The sequence below is a fragment of the Perca flavescens genome, chromosome 3 (assembly GCF_004354835.1).
Source record: "Perca flavescens isolate YP-PL-M2 chromosome 3, PFLA_1.0, whole genome shotgun sequence".
Classification (NCBI taxonomy): Eukaryota; Metazoa; Chordata; class Actinopteri; order Perciformes; family Percidae; genus Perca; species Perca flavescens.
Genome location: NC_041333.1, coordinates 19,321,506 through 19,348,771, shown reverse-complemented (window position 1 = coordinate 19,348,771; position 27,266 = coordinate 19,321,506). Strand labels below are relative to the sequence as shown.

Sequence of the window (27,266 nt, the reverse complement as noted above, 5' to 3'; positions counted from 1 at the left end):
CTCTCCCCTCTTCTCTTCCATCACCCTTTTGTATCACAGATGGATGAAGGAGATGGGGCAATACAGAGAGGAGAGAGGAGCGAGGAGGAGGTAGTACGCAGAGACCATAACGCAGTGTGAGTGGTGAGGAAATAGAAAGACATAAGGAATAGAAAATAATTACAAAGACAAAGGTGTTATCAATTGAAAACAGACAGGGGAAGGAGACGTAATACGGGATTAAAAAGAAACAGTATGTGCAAACAGCTTTAGAGAAAAGGGATGTGCCAGCAGAAGGGAGACAGAGAGCGAAGAGAGAATAATTATTGGAAATGAATACAATTAAGAGAATCAAGACGGAAAGGGGGGGGGGAGAAAACAAGTGTTAGGTTAGATGAGAAGAAAAACAAAAAGAGATATATAATTAAAAATAAAACAAGGGAAGAATAGTAATAAGAGGCACTTAATTAAAATTAAAGAAAAGAATCAGAAATCCAGAGATAATCAATAGAGATAGAAAGATAGTGACCTGGAAAGATAAAAACAGAGAAAGTGTCAAGGTCAAATGAAACAAAGAAGAAAGGAAATTAAATCAAGGATCATTTCACCCACTTGGCAAAAACGTCACTTTCTCTACTGGTATCTACAGCCATCGGATTGGTTTGTCATGCCGGTTTTGAGATGCTTGTCCTTGAGATGCCTGCCTCTTCCCCAGTGAAACAAAGGTGAATAGAAATTATTGTTTGTGTTGCTCATAGCATAGAGCAATTGCATTTAAGGATGGATAATCCTTTAAACCTCTCAGCAGTTTTCAAAAGAACTATTTCTTCAGTAGACATTCTATAAATTGTTCACTGGGAGGGACATTGTCAGCAATGCAACAATTATATTCTTCAATCAGCTGATTGATTATAACTACACATATATCACTTCTCAGAGCCCAAGGTGGAACATTCATTTATTTGAACAACAATTATTTTCTTCTTATCAGCTGATTGATTATAACTACACATATATCACTTCTCAGAGCCCAAGGTGGCACGTTCATTTATTTGAATAACAGTCTACAACCGAAAGATATGCAGTTTACTGTCATATATGACAAAGTATCAAATATTCACATTTGAGATGCTGGAATCAGGCAATGTTTGCCATTTATGCTTAAGAAATGACTGAAATCATTAACTAATTATCAAAATAGCTGCAGACTAAATTCCTGTTGATTTGATTTATGGATTAATCGACTAATTAGAAAGCAAGTAGTTCAAATCATGTTTCTATGCTGTGAGCACCACAGATTCAATTTCATGTTGCTTCACTGTATTTGGATGGAGACAGGAATCTCAAGGATAGACATCCCATAACCTCAGCAAACAAAACACAATAGGAAAATCACAAAATAAGTTTTTTGTTATTTGTGTGAGCTGACCTGACAAGAAAACAAGAAACCCCAAATGGAAGGGTCAAAGGCCCGTTTCAGAAAGCAGGTTTAGTGAGAACTCTGAGTTTGTTAAAGCGCCATTGTGTAATTTTTTTGAATTGATTTTCTGCAAAACCCCCTTAGTTCTTTCACAAATATGTGCTCATTCATGTGTAATTACTTCCACCAACTAATCAAAGTATTCTCGTACGAGTAGAATCTGCCATTCATAATCATTCAGAATACATACGAGCGAGTCGCTCGAATGACGGCTGCCATGTTGCGCCTCCATCTTTAAAATACATTAGCCAAAGAGGGACATACCTCTGCCTTTCGCACTTTTCACTCAGTGGCACCGTGACGAATGCCAGGGAGGGAGGGGGAGAAGATTACTTGCGACTGCCGACAGATTTGAAAGTCTGTTGAAAATGGAGGATTGCGCCTATTCTCTAGGACATGTAACGGAGTCGCCAAGGAAGTTACAAAGAGAATTAAAATTACAATGTGACAGGCAAACCAACAAGACCAAAGTTAATATTGGAGTGGCTTTTCCAAGATGGAAAGAGGTCATTAGGAGCAAGGATTTTAAAAGTGACACCAAAGTTACCTGCTTTCTTCTCGAGAAGTAATTCTGCCTATTTGTGTAAATTCTAGGTTTTATAGTTGTTACTTGCTTAGCTAACTATAGCATGGTTGTGCATAACGCTAGAACGACGTCTATGATACTTTTCCTCGCGTCAATGATGAAAAAGGATTGTCTACCTTGTAACATAAACGTAATCATATGTGTCCTGATTTCCCTGGCAGCTCACGTCATGTGCAGTTCTAACACAGACTAGCTACAGCTAGAACAGCTGCGTGTAAACGATGGAGATACTAAGAGCTAATTTCAGTTTCATTGACATTGTTCATACTGCTCAGAGAAATATATTAAAAACACAAACCTCCGTTGCTTCTCTCCTAAGCTGTAAACATTGCCTTACTCTATTAATCTCGTCCAATATACAGACTAATGATAGCACTGATACTTTGCTAACATTAGCTTGCATATGTTTGGGAACCTGATAGCTAATGTTAGCAATGAAATGGTACCAAAATAACTTAAAACTTATTACACTGGAAGGAACACTCACGGACGAAGTCGTACTTCTTGGAATAATACGTCCACCGTAGGAGTTAGAATGCGCTCAGAATTGGGGGGGGTTGTCATATACAATTTCACCGCTAGATGGGAAAAATTGTTAAACAATGTAGCTTTAACCCTGAGATGAGGGAAACTCTGGGTTTTCTGTTTCAGAGATGTTAATCAAACCTGAGAGAGAGGGGTGACTCCAGCCCGTTTCAGAAAGGTAGGTAACTTAACCTCAGAGTCAGTTACTATGGTAACTGAGTCTGTGAACCTAACCTGGTCGGGAGCAGGTTTTCTTCAATAATCCTTTCTGTCAATTTCTCTCAGTCTCCTCCCTCTGACACTGCTCTCTTTCATTTCCTCATTCATTCATTTAGTCTGTATCAGGCACATTTTAGCACAGTTATCTGCATGAATAAAAAAACAAGGCTGGTTTAATAACCATGTTTTTTCTCAAAACATGGCATTTCCTTTTGTCGACGATCCCGTTGATGAAGAATCTGTATTACTTCGCAGGGAGTTAAACATACGTCGGGAGATGATATTGAGGCCCAGTCTATAGATGCATTTTCATTTCCAGATACTAGCCTACCTATTTGAGCGGTATCATTTTTCTTCCCAGTAGAGATGCACCGATAGACCGGCCGGTGACCGGAATTGGCCGGTTTTCAAGAGCTCGGCCATGACCGCCGACCGGCAGGTCAGTCTGACGTATGCCAATTTCATGCCGGTCAATGCTACAATTAACTGACAACATAAGTTATAAAAGTTACAGTTCTCAAGGAAGCACGCACACACGGATGCGACAGCACAGTCTCTTTTTCCTTTCTCTCAACTTTTCCGCCATGTGTCGTGCGTACCCGCTTGCGGTGTGAAGCACGTATCTGCGCTATTCTCGCACATGTAGGGAACCTTGTGAATTAACTTGCAACATGTCAACTGTTTGGAAGTTCTTCAGCGTGTGTGCAGAAGATAACAAGTTTGCAATATGCAACACCTGCAAGGAAAAAGTAGGGCGTGGAGAGACGACACCAAAAACCAAAATCACATTTTTTTAGTTGGATATTGGATGTGAAAAGAAAGAAATGGTTCTAACATTGCACGTTAGATGTGTGAATTTCCCACACCAGGAGTAATTTATATAGTTCTATTTTATAGTGATCCATTATCTGTTAAAAAATGTTTCTATGTAAAATGTTCTATTAAAGAAATATAGAAAATAAATATTTTTGTGTGCTGTAAAGTGGTTAGAAAAAGTGAAATCACAATCGGCTAAAATCGGTATCGGCTGGCCTAACTGAATGAAAATCGGAATCAGCCTAGAAAGTTTTAATCGGTGCATCTCTACTTCCCAGTCTATCAGTTATGTAGCCTACATGACTTTATCCGTCCTCATATCACTAATGTCACCCCTGTGTTACTTTTTTGATGAAATACATGTTCAAACTCGCTGTATGTGCGAATGAGTATTTCCGCCAACCAGTTTGTATGTGGTTGTTAACATTAGAGCTGGGACGGTTACCGCATTACCGCAATACCGCAGTCACGTGGCACCTACCGCGGATCTGAGCTCGTCACCTTCATCCCCGCAAAAAAACATTGGCCTGCACATGTGTGCACGTTGTGTCTAATGACACGGATTAATTGATTCTAAACAAAACTTATCATCAAAAGATGGAGCAAATCCGACCTTTCATGAGTTGGGGAGCGCAATGTTCCATGACACATAACATTCCATTCGTGTTGACTATTAGGCCTATATGCCAGAGTACCTGTGTAATGTCTTTATATCGGAGAAATGTCTTTGCCTTTCTTACCATCTATTACCTTTCTCAGCTGAGGTAGACACATTAACTTGCTTGTTTACCATAAGCTGCAGTGTTTACCATTGCACATTAGCCTAGCAGCTAGCGGAGTTTCCTTCGGTTTATAGCTTTATCCCGATAAAACGGCAAGGTTGAATTTCAGCCTGCATGCATGTTCATAGCCTAAAACAGCTGCTTATATTGGTAGAGAGAGCAACAAGTTAGCAAACTGCTGAGTCACCCTCTCTGCTCTCTGTCTGCTCAGCTGCTAGACGGGCTGCACTTGGCATTGTTGGCAAACTATTTTATTTATATTTTACTTTATTGACAAAAGAGCTTTTTTTTATCAACTTTTTATTGTTTTTTTATATGCAGACATACAGAACAGAGAAACACAAACTGAACAAGAACAAAAACCCTCACCCACCCCCCACCTTCTGCGGTCTCAAGGAAAATAAAACAAATAAACAAACAGAAATCACACCTTGCCTAGTCACTCTCCTCTAGTTCTTGTGGCGCTGAGGTCATTAGGTCTGATATTTGTGCTGCTGCCCTTTTTCCATAGGTTAATCCTTGCTGTAGAGATCTCAAGCATAACTATGTCTAGAAAATACACCAACCACTGTTTTATACAAAGCGAGTGTGGGGCTGAGGGGTGCCAGCGTCGAGCTATAATTTTCTTGGTTGCAGTTGAGCCGGCTAGCCAAAATTTCCTCTGTCTCCCAATCAGGTATAATGGTAAAGGTATAATTTAGAGTTGTCGTTAAGTAACATTGGGTCAGTAAGAATTCAACATCCTATCACATCAGATATTGTTGATGTTTTATTCCAGAACTCATGCACCTGTTCACACTCCAAGACCATATGCAGAAAAGTAAAATAAAAATAAAAGTTTGTTCAGGTTGACAGAATGTGCAATGGGGAGTTGGAATGACTTTAGAGGCGTATCTCTTCTGGGGAGTCCAATGTCCTATGACATATGTTGAAGTGGATATACTGGTGGTTTGGGTTCTTGGAACAGTGGAAAATGTCCCAAACTGTCTCCCATTGGGAGTTCTCCTATGGATACTTGCATCCGTTTAGCATAAATCTTGGACACTAGTCCTCTCACAGGAAAATTAACAAACCATTTAATGACTGGGTGCACTTCAAGACTGTTTCCCCATGGCACTCCATAACATTTTGGGACTGATCTTAAGCAAAGATAAAGGTAGAAAGATCTGGAAAGGTCTAAAGAGCTTTCTGAACTATCTATGGAATGGATCAACGGAGATGAGAGAAACCATTGTGGCCCTAAATGACAGCAAAACTCAGTAAAGACTCTCACATTGAGCTGAAATGGAAACACTGTGCTGCAATCTTTTCATACAGTCTATGGCTTCAACATATGTTGTAAGATTTAAGCTGATGTTTTTTCGGTGGTAACGCCATTCACTTTACCGGCAGTATTTACAATAGATAAGCCTCCGTGCCTTGAGAAGCTCTAGTTTGTTGTTTTATTGTTCACTTTTAACTCACTCTACATCAACTTTGCTAACTCTTTTTCCTCTCTCTTTTCCTCACAGCAGCACTCATGCTACTCTCAGTTACCGCTCCCTCTCGTTGTGCGACCACACAGGCACTGATGTCACTCACTTAAGGCACCCTGACATTCTCGCTCTAACTTACGCTACTCTCGTAAGGGGGTTTGCGGTATACCGCAATACCGTGGGAATATCTTGCTTTTCAACCGCAGTAGGAAAAAAATCGATACCGTCCCAGCCCTAGTTACCATGGTGAATCGTAGTATCCAGGCTCCATTCATGCTACCTTTTTATAGTGGTGGTGCATGTGCTTAACTCTGAGTCAACCTACTCTGAGTTGATTGAACCATCAATAATCAGCTGTTCTGGAACCAAAAACTCAGAATTTCCCATCTCAGGGTAATTCAACTCAGAGTTCAGGATTAGACTCAGAGTTTGTTAAACCTCTTTCCTGAAACGGGCCCCAGATGGCAGCATGCTACACAGGAGTGAGTCTGCAAAAGGGACAGGCCGGTGTGGAGTAGAGACACAGGGTAAGAGAAAGGAAGAGACTATATGAAGACGATAAGGAGAAAATACAGGGAGTGCTAAAGTTTTATGGGACAGTCATTACTCTTTGTTTGTAGTGTTGGCACGCTCTCTTTATGATACCTTCAGATCTTAAAGTCTCTCCATTCGACACTATGAGGTCGCCTGTCGTCTGCTGCTGGATGCGTCCAAGAAACAGACACACACACAGAGAGAGAGAGAGAGAGAGTATACATGGAGAAAGAGAAAAGGCAAAAGAGTGAGAGACAGAAATGGGGAGAAACAGTGAGAATCAGAGAAAAACACTGACACAGATGCAGCAAAACAGCACAGAAAAATGGGGAAAAGAGAGGAAGCAAAAATGTCAGGACAGTGTGAGAGAGAGAGAGAGAGAGAGAGAGAGAGAGAGAGAGAGAGAGAGAGAGAGAGAGAGAGAGAGAGATGAATTCTGAGAGACAGACGGCAGTGAAGAATGAGGCCGGGCATACGGGATGACACTCTAAGGAGTGATGATAGATTAAAATACATGGAGGACAGACAGGCTACAGGGTCATGGATGGGCCATTGGGAGAACACACTCTTCACACAGAGTCACACACATCTTTGTGTTATCCTCGACTATTTTCTTTCTGGCCTAACCTTGTGAGGGCATTTGCACTAGCTCAGGGCTGTAAAACCTTGTACACACACAAATGCATGTACAGACTTGCAGAGATTTGGTAGTTGAGTTTATACACACACACACACACACACACACACACACACACACACACACACTTTGTCACTGTGAGGACATTGTATTGACTTACATTGAAGGCCTAAAATGAGCCTAAATGTAAGTCTTACCCCCTTAAAATTAATAGTTTATCTTGCGGAGACATCATTTTTGTCCTATCAATATGAGCCACCCGTATTAAATTGCTTAAACATATATGAACCTATCTGAGGCAAAATTCCAATTTTCTTATGTTACTTCAAGGAGACTTGTTTTTTTCCCACCAAAAATCCAAGAAGCAACATTTTTAAACAAATTTGAAAATTACGTGTCCAGTTCGTACATATGAATGTGAACAAAACAGTCTATGAAAAGCAAACAAACAAGGAGAACTCTCACCCACAATGTGCCTATTTTTTATGTTGGGTTACATATTTGACAACCGTGGGCCTTTAATGAGGCCTCTCTGTGTATTTGTCAGTTGTTCTGTTCCTCAGGCACTCTGACTCACTGCGGCTCTCTCTCTCTCTGATCAGATCAATGTTGCCTTTCTCTGCAATGCAGCAACCAGTGAAACACATCACAGACACAGCTACACCCTGAGAAGCCCCAACAGCCTTGGTACATACACATGAGTATTATCCCACCTTGAAAGTTGCCCTCAAAGTGCCAATGATCCTGCAATCAAAGAGAGGAAACAAAGAACACAAAGGGCAGCTGCAACATTTTCCTCCTGGGTGAAGTGTCAAAATAAAAACTCTAGTAATTGCTTTGTTTGTCTGTCTCGTTGCCATCTGGGATGCTCTTTGGAAGCTCCTATGAGTGACACACTTCAGTCAGTGAAGGTTGAGATGAGGTTAAAGCTGTTAATTAGGCCTATAGAGGAAATGTTTGAGTTTGTGCATATGGTTGCACTTCAATGCTACAAGTAAGATTCAAGCAAATTGTTGATCCCAGTTTGCAAAATTCTAGCCTGTTACAGCCCTAATGAGCGCTCCTCAACTGCTCTGCTTTGAGACTTCAATTTGGTGATCAACCTCTCAGAACAACTTGCCCCCTTAAAGCTTCAGAGGTGAGGAAAACAACTTGTTTTACTATGTCTTAAGTAGGTGTGGAAATCAACAGAGGCCCCACGATAAGATGTTATCATGTTGCAATATTCTGCCGTACATTGCAATAACTGTATCTGTTTGTTCATTGAACAAAATGGGATTGTCAAGTAGACAAACTGACCAACACATATACTGTATATTAAAAGATTGATACTTGGCGTCTGAGCATCGGTACAGTATTGCCACGGGAAATATCGCATACTACCTACTGTATCGATTTTGTTCCACAACCTAGTCTTAATCCAGTTCATATCCAGTAGCCTATTATTTAGAATGACACTTTACACCATTCTTTCATAAAATTATTCTAGACTTTGATGTGAATAATTTAATTTGCTATATGTCCGACTGACTACCGATCCAGCAGATTTCACAAAGGTGAAAACTTACTCTGAACTTGCTAACTAAGCTGATGCGCTCTGCACAGATCTCTTGTCTCCTCCCCGCTATCAATGTAAGGCTCAATGACACCTCATTTCAACCCATTCAGAGAGGCCAATAGAATGACATATCAGTCGCCGATGAAGTATTTCGACTCGGCAGTTTAAGCGACTCACACAGTGAAATGGTGTCTCTTGTTCGTTCTAATATAACCCCCATTTCCTGAGTGGATTAGTGTTAAAGGGGAAATGCACAGGAGTGGGCTTAGTACAGGGAAAATCTACCTAAAAAGTTGCATGCTCTTCTGGATTCCAATTATCATAGTAGTATTGAGCATTTCAAGCAATTTTAAGCATGTGTAAGTCACTTAAAAAGTTTGCATCAAGAGAACGGGGGCCTTATGAAATAAAAATTATCTAATGCATTTCACTTGTTTTCTTACCAACTGTCCAACAGCTTTCTGATACTTTTTTCAAGCTGGTACAAGAGGTTGATCCAGGGGCAGACGAGAGAGACAGTGAATAAACTGAAAGCTCAACTAGTACTGAAGCTGGAAATTAACCAAATTCAGTGCAGCAAATTGGGTTGTGACTGCACTCAACTTTAGCTTGTCATTTACACTCACATCTTCAGAAAGTAGTTTTTGGTACCAGCTCAGTCTTGGGTTTTCTATATCTAGGTGTCACAGAGGTTTTATCACTAATCTTGGCTATCCAAAGTCATCCAGCCTTTTTTTGATGTGGACTTCCTTTTATAACGAATCATAAAAACATTTTATTGATGTTCTCTTGGCTTTTTTCCTCCACATTTTAGAATTTCCAATCACTGTGAATAACTTTGTAAGTACGCTGTAAGAATGAACTTGATTGTACTTGCTGACAGTGTTGGGAAGGATACTTTCAAAACGTATTTCATAACAGAATACAGAATACATGGCCACAAATGTAATTTGTAACGTATTCTGTTACGTTACTCAATCTGAGTAACGTATTCTGAATACTTGGATTACTTCAGGATTACTTCCACATTGAATTGCGTTTTATAAGTGTAGGAATGCGACTATCACATCCAGCTTACTAAACAGGCCTATAATGGTGTTTTCTTTTTATTCCAACTAGCTGAATGTGTACCTGAACAAGCAGATAGATTATTGTATTGGTAGTCCCGAACTGCATACTACAAAAATCTAACCGCGGTCTAAGCTACCACAAGCTAATTTTAGCTAACGTTAGTTAGCATGTCAAACGGGGCTATAGTCTTTAAACGGCTCTGGAGCTAGTAAATCAGCACCTAGGAGAATGTAAAGTCGCACGTCAATGTTAAAATAGCAAGGTGACCAGTAAAACTACAGCAGAAGACTACCCTTGGCTAACTAAAAAAATAACTTACTTTAAGATGCTTCTTCAGGTTGGAGGTGGTGTAATTTGGACGCTGAAAGAAGGCTGGTTGCTGGCAAGCAGAGGCTGCACGGCACAGTTAGCTGTATTTCATTCTCCCTGTTCGTTCTTTAATGTGAAATGCTGTTTGAATTTCCAAAATAGAAACGTATTGCTGCCCTGTCTCTGTAATGCCGGTTCCGACTCCATTGTGACTGATCACGCAAATAGCTATTTTTTCTATTTCATATCGTATATCGGAAAATGCATTAAGTTGCCTTAATTTATTCAGAGTGAATAAACTCGTGAAACAGAGAAGTATCGTCATGTAATCCATTTGATTTTAACAATGTAACTGTATTCTAAATACCAACTATTTAAATTGTAACTGTAACGGAATACAGTTACTCATAATTTGTATTCTGAATACGTAACGCCGTTACATGTATTCCGTTACTCCCCAACACTGCTTGCTGAGTGCTTGTACCGTTTACTGCCATTACGGTATGCCTCTTACACCAACACACTGCTTTTACTGGTCATGCTGATTACTCCCTCCATTACCACAGCCCTCCCTTTTTGCAGCTTCTTGTACCGCAGTATATACATTAATAATAGTTGTGATTGCATCAGTTGCCTTGTGCATTATGAATACTATAGTCCTTCTAAATTATATGTGTCTGCCGGATTCTGTTTTGTTAAGCCTGGAGGGATTTGATTACGCTCCTGCTGAATCTAAAGCAAGTTGCTTGGATTTATATAAAGAACAGCCTCTGGGGCAGAATCTGCACAGTGAGTGCATTCACCTGTCTGAACATACATATATTGTAGTAATAGTTTAACTTCTGAAGAGAGAGCCTAAATAGCTTAACCTGACTCCACCAGATGGATTGCTTCATTTTTGCTCGGCATATCCATCTGGGAACTTTCCGTTGGAGAACTTTTGGGAAGGGGCGGAAATATTGGTTAGCTGATTGGATGAACCATCTGTCTATCACCTATGTTGGTGATAGACGGGCCAAATCAACCAATCAGATCCACGAAGCGTATGAAAATACAACCACAAGCCCGCCCCTGCGGAATAATGTTAGCTGGGGTGTGATGGGTGATCTCCACCACCATTACCAAATCCCTCTCTTCTCTGACTGCAACCCACTAAGATTTCTTTGGCAGTTGACACAGTCTCACTAACTTCGCACAAGAAAGGGGACCAAAAAGTACCATTTCTTGCAACAAGATCATCACGTACAACCATAGACTGTAAAAAATAATGGACCTGGCATCATGGTGATGTCACCCATTATTTGGGTTGTGGACTGCTGTTTCAAAGCCAGGAGTTTGCATTTTGGCTGTTACCATCTTGGTATGTTGTAGCCAGAAGAGGGTGGAGCTGGGGAGGATGACACAGCTAAGCCAGTGTTGTGTATGGTTTGATTGGTGCTGCGCTAAACTATACGGTAAAGAGGTAAATTCACCGATTTTCAACCAGCTGACGCAAGTCATTCAGTGGAGTTTCGCTTTTATTCAGCCAAAATATTCCAGTTGACTTTGATGTAGTGAAAACAAAGTGAGAGGGTCAAAGTTTAAGACAAAAACATGGACAACACCCAAAAACAAGTTCACAGCTATTTTAATCAGTGCCATGGATACGCATTGCTAAGCCTCTATTGTGACTGACAGGTCAGCGTGTAGCCACGCTCTAAAGCATCCCCTGCTCTTATCTCTATTTTAAAATAAATGGGACCGTAATTTACAAAATGAACATCATACTGTATTGAAGACTTGAAACTAGCAATTGAGACCATAACCTCATTATGAAAATGTTTATTGAGGTTATATATTCAAGTGAGAATTAGTCATTCCAAATAGACTTCTATGCAATCAGAATTATTTTTCGAGCCAGTGGATTCGCCCCTGCCAAAAATTAGATAGAATGCATGTTTAAGGCACTTCCGCATTAGCTTCTCTTTTCAGCCCTTGAAGTTGCTGCTTGTGTACAACTCACTTTAGCAAACAAAATAAATTCAGTAGTTTCTTAAACAAATGGTTTTACCTTTCTACCGTGAATATCCCATTGCTCATAATTGAAGCTTGGCAATTGGCAAGAGCAGAAAAAAAAAATAATTTTGGAAGATTTGAGGTAATAGGTTAATTCTCCTACACTATAGTGAGGTTAATTCAAGATTTCTTGTCCCCCAAAAAAAAATTATAATAAAACCTTAATATACAGAGCGAATGGCATCTTGATCTGATTTGTCAACAACTTTTGACTTCAGATGCTACTTCAGCTCTACAGACAGAACTCGTGTTTCCCCCTCTGTCTCTCTTAATATCTTCCCAGTGCATGAGGGCATCTCAGTTATTCATTCTCTCATTCACACTCACTCAGTTTCTCACTGTTCCACTCTTCGTTATTATCTCACTCAATTTTACACTCTTGATTGCACATCTATATCTCATTCTCCATCTCTTTCTGTTAGACTGTATTTTTTTGTTTGCCCTCCCTTCTTGGTGATTCCCTGCTCTTTCTCTATCAACTTCGTTCCACCTCTCTGAAATGATTCCTCCTTGCTCTGTTGCTTGCCTCCTCTATGTCTATTTCCCAATCTGTCTCTTAACTACCTGCCAGTTCCTTGGGGGAGGTGGGCTCTTTGGCGACAGATGGTGGCCTGCTTTTCATCTCAATAGCCACCCTGGAGGAGAAGCGGGCTTTGGTGGGCGAGATCAACTCCTCATTGGCCAAGGAGTCAGTCCTTGTCATTATGCTGCGTCCACTGCTCGCCTCCTCGACCAATGCCACAGTGTCTTTCAGAGTGTTGCTAGGCGACATGGCCTTGGACGGCGCTAGCGCTTGGTCGTCCTGACTGTCAGGCATTTTTGAGGCAGAGTGAGGGAGGACTTGGACCTGTCCGCCTCCTCCTTGTCCGTTGCTCTGCGGTCTTGGCGCAGTCGCCGCAATGGCTGCTTTTCCATTGCCTGCCCCTTGGTGGCTGTAAACCTTGTATCGTATCATTAAGATGATAATAAAAACCAGCACAGAAGCAACAATAATCCCTCCAATGATGATGATCATAGTGCCACCCAGGAAGTGGCTGTGCAGTGCTTGGCACTGGCTGAACTCCGTGTCTGTGGTGAATGACAGACAGCCCAAAGGACGTGTTGCAGTCAGTGATGTGATGACATCATCAAACACGGCCAGGACACAAAGATCGTAGTTGCGCCCAGCTGCGAGGTCCCGAACCAGGAAGTCATTGCTGCTGGATGGAATCATCCTGCCAAAGCAAAGACATAATAAACAATATTAGTGCCAGGCAATTTGTTAACTTTTGTCATCGGTCTATAAGTTATGAAAAAAGTTTGTAATTGTCTTCAAGAAGTTTTTGGGAAATATAATTTTGTATTAAAGACACCATTTAACTGATACACTTGATTAATACTAATTAATTCACATTAATTGCTACCATGACCTACAGTCTTGAACTCTAGTCATTGTCCACTGGATTAGCTGAATATGCAAAAATGTAAAATTTGTCAATAGGCAAGCATACAATTCAACATATAGCTCGAAAAAATAAAACTATCGTAAATTACAAATGCACTTGGTTTGGTTAGGAGATTTCCTTTTAGTAAATTATAAAAAATATGTTTTCTATAAAATGTATCCCAAATTACACAGTTCACCCTTCCATAAAATAAATCATTACCAGCAAAGATGGACAATGTATTAGTTTTTAATCAGCCATAGAAAAGGTAAAAGGATTGTAACACAAGTTACCTAAAGTGAGATATGTACACACAAATGCATTAACACCTTTACAAATGTATCTGGACTGATGTTACAGGGACCCTGGAGTCCATCTGTACTTCACAGCAGCAAGGTCAGAAGGTAAACCACTGGAGGTCAGCAAAGACAAGATTTCCAGGGGGTGTAAAGTTAATCTTTAAATATGTAATTGTGTGACTGTTAAATAATTTGGCTGGCAACATAATGGCCATACTGCTTCTCCGTCAGTATCTTGCAACAGTGCTCTCAATGACATTGCACTGTGGGGCTGCTCTCCTAGAACAGCCAAAATACCTGCCAACACAAACCTGCTCCGTCCAACTATGTCTGCCCATTCACCACCACACTGTACCAATCAAACAAGCAACACACGATCACATAACAAAAAACTTCTTTCCCAGAATGACTAATGATTACATCTGCTTGTATTGCTTCCCTGTATTCTGTTGTGTGCTATTATATGAAAGCTGCAGCGGTGACACATGCACCATCATCATATATTTCCATGCGGTGCCGCCTGTGGCACAACAGCCACCTCATCTTTCTTATTTCCCCACAGAGTTAGAATTCATAAGCCTACGATCTGACAAACACTCACACAGGTCCATCCCCTACAGCTTCAGAAATCATTCTCTGATTAAACGCATTCCTGATTCTTACCATTGTCAACTTCTATCTCGGTCTTTCCAGAGGTAAATACCGTAACTGTAGTTTTTCCTTGGCAGTATGCTTTCCTGGGGGGAATCCACCACCCAGGTAAACAGGAGCAATGTTTTTTCTATGCTTATCTTAGTTTTGCTCTTTTCTCTCTTTTTCTCTCTACTTTGTCGTTTTGCTTTCTCTAGGGGTCTTCAATGTAACTTGTGGAATTGTCAAACACCCATATGTCATTTCTACATTTTATCTAAATCATATTTCCCTTCTGCTTCATTCACATTTCCCCTATGTACTCTAAGTCTTTTGGCCTGTGCCCATCTCTCCTCATTTCTACCTCTGCACAGAGACAGACAGGCTATGCAATATAGTCAGAGTCAAATAGAACTGCTGGGAGGCTGGTGTGTGTGTTTGTGCGTGTGTTTATGGAAGCCAGTGGGCAGCTGGGTATTGGCTAGGCTAGTCTCAGTGCCAAGCTCATCAATGGCATTGAACCATCAGCAGGAAGTATATCTTGGCAGATAGCTCTGTAGGTTTCTGTGTGTGACCTTGTGTGCCTGTGGAGTCTAGTGTGAAAGGATCCCCAGGACTGGGTTCTTAACAGGAATCAAACCAAGACACTTTAAATGCCCTGATGTCTTGCCGAAGGGCAACAGCATGATTTGAGATCAGAGCTGGACTAACTTTTCCCTAAGCAATTTCAAAAGGGGTTTTGAAAGGGAAAAAAATAAAACAATGTAGTCATAGAAAACAGTGCCTCCGTTCACCTTATTAAACTTCAAAATACTACAGACAGTCTAACTGTGTTTGAACAAAATGATACCGTGGCTGTTTGTCTCTCTTCTCATCTTTGCAGTGAGACAAACTAAATCATAGTTTATTAGGGTAGAAACTTCAGGGAAATCTGTCCTTCAGTGAAACCCACAAAGCACACGTGGGCCTCTAATCCGATATCTGCAGTCTGACACGCTGTTTTCCATTTTAACAAGTATCTTATTGCGTGAGTTGTTGTCGTTTCTGAAAACATGAGCTGTTATTGTCACAATGCAAAGTGAGGTGTGTAACAGTGTCCTTTAGAACTAAATCATCTGACTCAAAACACGTTGTGTGAAAGTCGTGACTGATTCTCATTACATTGTCATGGAGACAGAGGGAGCAACTTTCAACATGTGACTGTATAACCTCTGATGCTAACTGTGTATCAATTTTCACAATATTCGTACAGTTAGTAATTAAACAGTTTAAGGTAAAAACCATTTTTTTTTTTAAGTAAATTTGAATGTTGGAATCAGCATATAATGGTACAACTTTCATGCTTTGGTGCAATTCCTTTAATATGAAAAAATCACAAATGATGGGATCCCACTGCCAACCCCTAAAAAAGTGTGAATCTGCCAGATGGGGTAGTGTAAGGTGTTTTTTTGTCCTAATGAAGGCGCTCCATAATAATTTGCTATATTCTTTGACATTTTCCACTGTCGTGATTTGCTGTATATTGACTTTGTTTTAAAGAGCTCTTTGTCCTGTTTATTTGTTTTATTGTATTTCATAATGCCTAAGCTACATTGGAGAAAATATCACAGTTACATCCTTCTGTGGGCACAGAAACATACGGAAAGGGAGTCGGGAAGTCTGTGACTTTATTTAAGGGAATTGCTGTGGAATAATCCCTTGTCATGTCTAAGGATGCATGATTACCTCCACCAAGAAGGTTATGTTTTGGGGTTGTTTTTTTTGTGTGTTGTCAGCAGCAGGGTTACGGAAAAACTACTTGCCCAATTACCATGAAACGTGGTCGAAGGATGTGGCATGGGCCAAGGAAGAACCCATTAAAATGTTCATGGTTAAACAGTTAATCATTAACATCCGTAGTGAATTCATCGGTACCCACCTCACCTCTTCACCTTGCTCACATTGGCTTGGAGTCTCTACTCTTGGCATAAACCTGTAAACCCCACACAACACTGGACTTGATCAGATGCCAGGTCATAAATATCAATTATGTTATCTCTGAAGCAGCACGGATTAATCTAATCCAACCAGAGTGGGTGAGACTGAATCAGTGAACCCCTTCACACTACCCAGATAATCTTTACCAACCATCAGCGTCGCCTCCAAATACAAATTTATGTTATATTTATCTTTGTTTTACATTTATCTTAAAATCATCTTATTGTCAAGAGAGGCAATTCTGGTGGAAATCAGCGTGGAAAATACCTTGGTGTGTCCCCCAGCCTGTAAGTGCTCTGTTCTTAATAGGAATCAAACCAGGAAACTGCTATTGCCCTGTGGCTTTGCTAAAAGGCAGCTGCACATGAACTGAGAAGTGAGTTGGTGGGTGGGATGAGGTGGAGGGAATTCTTGGGGGGGATGTTATACCACCACCATCTGCCTTGTTAAACTTGAAGGATTACATGTTCTGAACAAAATGGAACGATTTAATGCATATAACTACATGCATATTTCCTATTTTTTATTTAACCCAGCATATATTCAAAAAGGGTAAGTTACAGAACAACCTTTGAGGAATGAAGGAGTGTTTGCTAAGAAAGGAGAATAAACCTGGGCCTTCCACTCGAGGGACAGTATTCTTATTCACCCCCTTCCGCTGTTGCAAGATGCAAAATGATCGCAGCAACTTCAATTAGATTTAATAAAATCCAGTTTGGGGTCTTGTGCAAGTGTGTCATGATTTTATTTTATTTTTTTATTTTTTTTAAGGAAAAGGACTGCTGGGCAAAGCAGAAATGGTTCAGCAAGCCCAATTGACACCACAATCATACTGGATGATTTATTCAGTTAATGGGTTCAACCACGGACAGACACCCACTCACACACAACCAGGCAGAGTTAAACAGCTTAATGGATTCCTTTCCTCCACGATTCAGATTCAAAGAGACACAGAGCTACTGAGCAAAACTAATGGTTTGTAGGATTCTTCTGCTTTCTCACACACACATACACTCACACACACACACACACGCACACACACAAACACACACACGCACACACCACACAAACAGAGCAACAGTCACTCCTCGGTTTATCCTCACACCCACAGGCACACACGTACACATGGACGTGCACCCACACACAGCTAAAAAACTGCAAGACTCAAATACACAAACAGATAAACTATCTTACTGTTTGGATTGCACAGATTTGCACACGCCATGTGATCTGGCTCTATGTACACATGCAGAAAAATACTGCAAGCATGACAATTGCCTGGTCAATGTGTTAAAATGATGGCATAAACTGATAACTCAAAATAATCCCCTTTTCCCCCATTTATTTTTGTTTTTTTTAACAAGGATCTCTCAGAACATCAGAAGAACATCTCACATGATGCCAAAACAGATGACCTAAACAATTGACAGAAAATACTCCTAAAATGCATTGTTTTTTTAAAAAACGTAAGTCATATACTCTTTGAAATATGCATTGCACACAAGTGAACTGTAAACGCTTCTATTATGTGACTGCAGGCTGCAAATGGAAAATGCAACTGTTCTTAGGACAACTATAGGAATTCAATACAATGAAAGCTCCTGGATATCGGTAAGAGTAACCCCTTAAAATAGCACAAAGCACACTGTTTAATACCTTCATACAAATATGATGAGCTAGACAAAACATACCCATAATTCAATACATCCACTAAAGTAGTATATAAATGCCATAAAAGTTGTTTAAAATAATGTGATTAAGAGCAAAGTGGGTTACTCACGTATGTTGACACTGTGGTTGCTCTTGAGCTTGCACACTTGTTTATATTGTTTTTAACAATTTTCATATTGTTGATATACATTTTTTACCTTAGCTAGCTTCTTCTCCACCTTTAGCTGGTGCATTGATACATTTCTACTTCCAAATGTGTGATTATGGTGTTTACAGTGACTCTACCTTACTAATCACATCACTTGCACACTTTTCGCTGGGCATGTTTCCACATTTTACCATTTGAAATGCTGGTCAATACATGTTTACATTATTCTTCAGCTCCCTTTCTTAATGTATTTCTCGATTTCATTTAAACCCAACTTCAACCCAATGACTTCAACATACTTACAATTACTGAAATATTAATGACATTTACTAAGTTGTCTCTGGTGTTAATACCCATTAATACAAATTGCACCCAAAATTCAACTGTGACTATTTTTAACCTCCACTGAGAGCCCAATGACATTTCACAGTGACCAGTTGGAAGTGGGGAGCAAGGCATTCTCCCCCTGTGCTGTGACAGAGATCAATCTGTCACAGCACATGCATCATCCTGAATACTGAATAGCTATGGTAATGTTGCCATCTCTGCATATTTTTCGGGTTTGATCTGGTTCCGAAAAAATTGTTTGTGCCTGTCGATGTCTCTCTCCCATTTCTGATTTCAACATCACTGCAATCGAAGACTAGTAATTACTGTCTAGATTGCTGTCATTTCCCCAGGTTATTCCTCCTATTTGCCCCAAAGCACAACTTAAGTGCGCTTTTCACCATCTAACTGCAATGCAATAGATGCAATAGAAGAGCATTTGCATACTTTCTTTCACAACTACACCCACCAAACCAAATAATAGGCTATACTGTGTAGGTAGGTAGATACCGTCTCTGAACTATTGAGGGTATAGTTGTTGATGTAACTCACATACATTAACACTGGATTAGGAGCTGCCGTAGTGTCTTTACAGCAGAGGTGTAGTCAGTCCGAGGCTGAAGAAGGCCTTGCTGTCTGTTGCCAAAGGCATTAATAGATGCTAAGATACCTGTTATCAGCAGCTCTACTTTATTTGCATGTCATTGTCTTGTCTCAGGCGAAAACAGTGACAGGTTTGTTGGAGGCACTTGTAACAATAGCAGAGTGACGAAGGGCATTGCACTGCTGAGTCCTGTGTGTGTGTGTGTGTGTGTGTGTGTGTGTGTGTGTGTGTGTGTGTGTGTGTGTGTGCGCGCATATTCATGAGTGACATTTGCTAGCCCACTGCGCTTATGTATACTCACGTGCACATCTGTGTCTGTGCATGACCCTGACATTTTCACGCTGTCTGCATTCAGTTATGTTGACTGACGGGAGGAGGCTTTGTTTGTAAATACTGTCCATCAATCAGCCCTTGGGCACTCAAAATGCATACACACACACACACACACACACACACACAAGATAGCATGAAGTCACATCCGGATCCCTGAGTTCTGACTGTTGATCTAAGCAAAACGTTGAATGAATTTTTATGATAATGTGCCCCGGCTGTTATAAATAATTTAATGTGCCAATTATTCCTCCAGTGCAGGCAGAACAGAGTAGAGGAGGGCAAAGGGTTGACAGCAAAGTCCCTGCAGCACACACACCCTGTCCGTCCTGCTAGACAAACTGCAAAATATGACACAAAATGTGGACATGGGTGGATGGATGGATGCGTGAACCTACATTAAACTTCAACTCACAAAACGGGATTTCTCAAATAGGGCTGGGCAATATATCGATATTATATTAATATATGATGCTAGATATCTTGTTTAATTTTGGATATCGTAATATCCTGATATGACACAAGTGTTGTCTTTTCCTGGTTTTAAAGGCTGCATTACAGTAGAGTGATGTCATTTTCTGAACACACCAGACTGTTCTAGCTGTTCCATTATTTGTCTTTACCCACAAAGTTATTATATCAACATAACTGATGATTATTTATCAAAAATCGCATTGTGTGCATATTTTGTGAAAGCACCAATTGTCAACCCTACAATATCGCCACAATATCGATATTGAGGTATTTGGAAAAAAATATTGGGATATTGGATTTTCTCCATATCGCCCAGCTCTATTCTTAAACCATCACAGGGCATTGCGGTGATATTATTTATTGAAATAATCCATTATTGAAAACATGAACATTTAATAAAATTACTTTCAGAGCTTCAAATCTGATGTTCCAAGCTCTAATTATGAAAATAAGTGCCAAATAAATAACCATTCTGTGTTGACTTCCCCTTGGGGACCTTGTGAGCTGAGGGCCCGGTACTGTTGCCCCCTCTTAAAAGATGTGCTGTCACCCTTCATCTTCCCCTGGGGAACTGAGTCAGTATTTTTAGGGTTTCTCTGAGCAGCTGGATCTATTCCATTTCAACTCTAGCTGTGGTTTGCCACAGTCCCTCTCTCTCGTTCTCTCCGTACAATCTGCATATTATAATTTTCCTCCCTCCTTTATTCCCCTTAACTCAGTTTTTTTTTTCCATTTGGAAGCCTCCCTGTCCCGTTCTCTTTCCATCTTTCCCAGTCCTCTCCTGCTTAATTTCTCCCAACATCTTCCATTTTTCTCCCTCTCTGTCTTTATAATTTATATTCATCCATTTGATATGGGTGTAATTTGATTTATATAAATAAGTGTGTGAGTCCACTTTCTTTTATTAAGCAAGAAACTGTCACCTGCCTATAAAACAAAAATCTTATTCCTTGACATCACACAAGATTTATAGCTAATTCAAGTCTAACACCTATACATTTAAAAAGAATGATTGATTGCCAATAGGGGTGGCACAGTTCATGAAAAAAACATCCGAACCGTTCTGTTCGCTTGTCTTGGTTCGGGGCGTGTGTGCGTCGCACGGTTCGACGCATGCGCAATGTAGCCTCATGCCCATATGTGACCTCAGACAGTGTGTTTCCCTTTTGCGCGAAAGAAGAGATTTGGACATAGACAGTTACCAACAAAACGTACAGCGAAAGTCCATGCAAAACATTTCAGACCGTCCTGCCAACCTGTAGGCTATACATTTTAACATCAATGTACGCTGTAAAGGTTTTTTCAGTCTAAAGTCGCTGAAAGCTGCTGCTGTTTCCTGTCAGCTCTCTGCAGCGGGCGGGGCTGCTCAGTTCCCCCCGTGACTTACGCGAAAAACCGGAGATGAGATGACACGATGACCTAAATTGAGGACAGCTACGCTCGTTATTGTAAGTGCAATGATAAGTTAAAGTCCAATAAGTACTTTATGAAACCGTATGAATGTGTGTCCCAGCCCAGGATAGGAAATTAACTAACAATGTAAAGATCAACAAGCCACTGACACATAGGTTCAAATTTGATTCATTCAATAAATTATTATTTTTTTGTCTTAAATCAACCAGCCATTTTCATATTATACCAACATTTGCAGCATCCTGAGCCTTTTTGGTAAGGTTACTAGGAAAACTCAGCCTGGAGTAATTGTATTCTCCCGAAAACAAGTTTCCTTTTTATTTTTAAAGAAATTGAGCATCAGCGTCAGTTCTGGCAGGCCAGGTAGTCAAGACGCTGCTAACGCTATTGGCCATCAACACGGTCTCATCAGCTGATCTGCTCCAGCTGAGCTGCATCAGCTGATCTGGATTAGCCCATCAGCTGGTCAACACCCCTCGCTGCTCAATGGCTACACTCAAACAGGGCGCCCTATTTAAAGCAGATTCAGTTTGTTCCTGCCTGCTTGCTGCTCGCTTCTCTGCCGCCCGCCACCTCCCCAGCTCCTCCTGGTCGTGTGTGACGTGGCATTTGCTTCTATGTCATCGTTGCTGCTCTGTTCATGTGGGGGAATAGTTCAGCTCACACAGTCCTAAACTGTGTGAGCGTTCCCTAATGCTGCTGCTGACCTCTGACTCTCTGCTATTTCATGGTGCTCATGAAAGGTCAGAGGACTCCCTGAACAGAGCCATACCGCCAAAATTTAATTCAGAATTTATTAGCTGAAATGCAATTATTCAATAAAAATTTCCTAAATAATTTTTATTGTCATGTGTGTTCTTGACTTTATGGACCTGACAGAACTATACAAAAAAGAAATAACTTCTTTTAATGTTTAACGTATTCTGACTTATTCAAAAAACGGAGCTTTAAGAGTTCCTCTCTTTTTCTTTTAAAGGATACAATTTTTGTAAGAGCTACACTGAAGTTGGCAGTTTGATAAATGCAAGTTATTTCAATTGATATTCTGCAATATTTCCATCTTCGTGTGCTAAAAAGGCACATAAGTTCCTGTAGATGGCAATACACGTCCTTTTTTTGCCAAATAAATGAAAAGCATGTTGAAATCTTCAATGTCTTCCCTCTTGCTCTATCAAAATTTCACCTAGCTTTCCTCAGAGATGGTCCCAATAATGTGCTTAAAGTCAAGTCAAATTCAGTTTGTGCATGATTACATGATATAACTATTTTTTAATACTGTATCCTACATTGTGGATAATTAAGCTATATATCATATGGGTTTGTCTCCTGCTTACTCAAACACTTTCTTCCATTTTGCACCCTTTAACTGTTCTCCTTTACCTCCTACTACTTCTGCTTTGCCTCCCTCTGTCCTCTGTCCTACATGGACAAAACAGCAAGTTAGTTCTTCAACATGTTTTTACAAGGCCATCAATCTCGAATGTTCTGCCCTGGATTTCTATTGAAGTAAAAAATCTTTTTCAAGTACATACATACATACATACATACATACAGAGAGAGAGAGAGAGAGATGGTGTCAAGGATAAATGTTACCTTGCTTTCGTTCTTTTTTGTTGTTTTCAGTGAGTGAGTTGGAATATCTGGAGTCAAAATCATAACGAGCTAATGTGATTCTGGCACATAGTTCCTTTTTATACAATTATTATGATAATAAAAGAAACAGGGCAACCTTGAAAAAAAAGAACAAATATTCATTACTGTACATTTTTAGCCATAATTCAAGAAGCTGCATTGATGAGCGTGAACTCCAGCTGTCCCCTGGACTGAACCTATAGAGTGTGAGCCAATATCAAGGTAGATCAATTATGAAGAGCAGAGAATGATGAAAACAAAATCCAAATTATAGATCCATACATTGGAGGATGCCTGCTTATTTGTTTTGCACTCCACATGTCCTTTTTAAATCAATTTAGTATTTTCTTTATGTTTTTCAGAAGAGGAGTATTATCGATTAAGTCGGGGTTGATGAAAAACAATGCAACATTATTCACAGAATCCTTCTTTTGCAAATGACTTTGTGTCCAGTGTGGATTAGAGTGTGTTCCAGCTTATGATTTCAAAATGGAAACTGAGTTTTAAAGATGGTTTCAATATTTAAATCTTTAGTGCCAATATTTTTTGTGTAGCTCAATTTGAATTTTGCTGGGAAATCTCTTGCTTTGCTATTTGCTAATGTTACTGAAGGGATAAAGGACAAATCTGTACGTACAGTGTATGACACACAACAGAGCATACAAGTCACTCACTCGCTTCCCCAGAGTTGTTAACAACAAGCCAACATCTCTGTGATTTCCCATTTGAAAGACAGGCGAAAACCAGACAGCTCATCACAAGTCTTAGGAGCAAGTGCCAATCGGAGTCCTCTGCTGACTTCAGCACTATAATTGCAAAACGCTGACACACACTCCCTAACAAGGATGTTAAGAGGATAGCAGTAACAAGATAATGGTGGAAGAACCTAAACATAAAATCTAGTTAACCAGAGGCAGGCTTGGGACACTCACTGGAGAATAATATCTTGTTTTGACTGAATTTCATAACCAGATATGCTTTCTACCATCTTAAAAACATCTCAAGACTCCCGTCATCACTCACAGACTCTGTTGCAGAGACCCTCATCGATGCCTTCATCTCCTCCGGTCTGGATTACAGCAATAGAGTCTTGTCCGTGGGTATCCAGCAAAGCCCTGGACCGGTTCCAGTGTGTACACAACTCAGCTGCCAAGGTGTATAATTATAGGGTAATCTAGAACCTCAAGCATGTCCTAAGCTTGTTGAGGTGGCAAATGCTAAATGTGCAGAAATGTCTGTCTTTCAACAGTCCTAATATATCTATATTCTATCAAATGATTTTTATGATTGCTAAGACAGAAACAGGACATTCCAACAGCCTCATCATATCTGGGATACTGTACTAGTGCAGATTGTAGTTGTGCTCTTTATGTGAAATGCCAGAATAATCGCCATTACTCTTGATCAAATTCTCTATGTTCACTGATTCTGATTAAGAGACTTAGATGTTTTGTCCTCTATACACAAGCCAAAGTGACATTTTATCATTAAATTACTTGTGGTCTCATGAGAAGCAACAGGAAATGTCACATCCTAATTGCATACTATTTAAACATGACTACAAAATACATGACTGATAATGAATGATGATAATTTGTTCACTCTTCATTTTTAAAACATATTACAATTTGATTAGTGCAGTGTGGTCACTTTTCTTTTGTGACTTACTACAAACACGCGGAATACAAATTCATATCATCTTTTGTGTAGACTATAATGGGATTATTTTTTATCTTGCTGGCTTCCGAGATGTGTCGGCCGGGAGCATGTAGTATTGCTGACTTTGTGGTGAGACGTTATGTCTTTTTTCACAGTGACCAAAGGGACATGGATAGAAAATAAAGTCTGAGAGTGTCCAGTTCTGTGACATTATGATGGCATTTCTGTTCGCAAATGATATCCTCCCTTTGCTTAACAGAAAGATTTCCTGTGTGCAGTGGAGCATTTTGCTACTGAATTTTAGACGGTATCAGAGTCGAGCTCTGGTTCCCTTTCAAAAAAGGGTCTGCCAGTTAGATGAAGCAGCTGCATATATTCAGGTGGACTGTGATGGCAGAGAGTTCAGCCACAATGCATAAATCTTTATTTACCGATCAGTTTTCATTTTGACCACCACCCATGGCCGTGAGCTTCGGGTAGTGACCAAAGGAATATGATTATGGATTCAAGCAACCAAAATAAGGTTCATCCACACACTGACTGGGCTTGCTATGCGTGACACAGTGAGGAGCCAGCCAGTCCAGAGGGGCTCGGAGTTAAGATCTGCTCTTCTCCCTTCGGAGTAGCCAGCTGAGGTCTTTTGGCTCCTGGTAGGGATGCCAACCTCTCATGTCCAATGTCACTTGAATGCAATTGAAGTAAAAAAAAAAAAAAAATCTGTTGTAGTCAGGCATGTTTTATATTAGTAGAAAATAAATTTAACATGACCAGTGAGACTGCTTGGTCCAAAATGTATTCTCTATGTATTCACAAGAAAAGCATTTTTTATCTCATTGTGTTTCATGGTAGAATAAGTAGCCTAATAGATTGTGGTTGATGCTTCCAGGTACCCTTCTTGTCACAACTAAGATGTCTGCAGTGCATTTTAACAGTGTCACAGCAATAAGCAGAGTTCTTTGTTCATTGACCATGTACAGGTCTGCCAAAAAAAGGCCTTTGCTTTGGTGAATGTATTCTTTCTGATGGTAAATACAATATCAGTCATACTGCTATACCTGAATTCCATTCAAAACTTTAAATTTGAGTATAAATGCCCCTTCTGTCCCTTTTTGCGCATGAAAGGTCAAGTGGCTTTATTTTACTGCTGAGCACATTGCCCAAATAATACCACTGTGAGCCCTTTACTTCCAGAATGATATACATAGAGTGAGTGGTTGATAATTACAATAAGTCACATAATCATGCACAGTTAAGAGCTGCCATACAGCTGTATCATTCTCTCTTCACTAGGAAAGTCAATATGACTGACAGGTGCAGTAAGTCTAGGGGAAATTATATCCCTCTGTGGTGGACAGAGGTTGAACATGAAATCTTGCTGCTCAATATGGAACAGACCTTAGGGGGCAGGTTGTTAGTGGGATGCACAATGCAAAGTGATTAAGGAATGGAAGACAAGTGGTTGTGTAAGTGTGGACTGAAACTGTCTTTCTTGTGGCGGTTGGAGCTGGCTGACATACATTTTTATAAGCCCAATGGAGGGACAGGGACAGGCTACAAATGACACTTGTAAGCACTGCTTTTAAGTAGGTCAGTTGATTTAATGGTTCTCTATAACTGAAGTTACATTGAATCTCCAAAAGCTGTCTACAATGTGCTCTAAAACGACTGCAATAAGCACAGGTGCTGTCACTATGTTTTCTGCTAGAACAAAGCTAATCTTCACTATTAACACTTTGCCTTTAAAGATAAAAGAAATCAATACTAATCTCTGGTAGACACATGATTCAATACTGAGAGATGCATGCACCTTCACTCTTATTGAGTCAGAGGGTAGAGGATAACCTATATGAGATGAAGTCAGCGGTAATCCCCAGTGTTACTATTGTCTATAACCACAAGCCAAGATTTAACATTTAGCTTAAACATTTTGTATATTGCAGTGCGCAAACCGTAGCCCTTTGTTAGCAGACGTCCTAGATGAGATAAATATAGAATTAATCTGTTGTAATAATACAACTATATAGGATGTACCTATGGCTTAACCCTGTTTGAAAAGAAATATAGTCCTTTATGAGAAAACACAAAAGTAATTTACTGAGTTAATACTCAGGAAGGACCTTTCGAATAATATTATGACAGATTACATTGATATAAATAAACATAAGGGTTGAATGTGATAAAATACTACTTTGCTTCATCCATCTAAATATACATTTGCAATTGATGGCAGAAACTTTGCTCTTGTCTCATAAACAGTTACATGCATGATTTTATTTGAGATCTATTTCATTTTTCAATTCACCTCTGCTTTCAGTTTATTCAGACTATCTCTAACTTTGCTTGTGTGTGTCAAACTTCTGACTTTTATTATCCCAAACATTCTTTATAATACTTGTAATAATGCAGTTTCCCATACATTATATTGTACTGCTCTTTTAAACTACTCCATTGCTCCTCTATGGCTGATAATGAGACATGTATTGATCGCTGTTGGGAAAATGCCTCTCCACATGTCTTCCCACCATACAGAGATCAGAGTTCATGGTCAGCTACAGTATTAGCCTGGTACGGTTGGAAGGGTCTAGATAAAGGACACTTCAGCAGGTGGTCTTTTTATCCATGCTGCTCCCAGAAAAAAGGGCCATTTAAATA

General features: G+C 40.0%; 1 protein-coding gene across 1 annotated transcript in view; it reads right to left on the bottom strand.

Moving 5' to 3' along the window:
* Positions 1-12,582: 12,582 nt before the first annotated feature.
* Positions 12,583-27,266, bottom strand: part of zgc:172282 (leucine-rich repeat and fibronectin type III domain-containing protein 1-like protein) — a 46,546-nt gene continuing 31,862 nt past the window's right edge. Inside the window, exon 7 of the mRNA XM_028573977.1 lies at positions 12,583-13,240. Within this exon, the coding sequence (XP_028429778.1) occupies positions 12,583-13,240 (658 nt within the window). The remainder of the gene's footprint in view (positions 13,241-27,266) is intronic.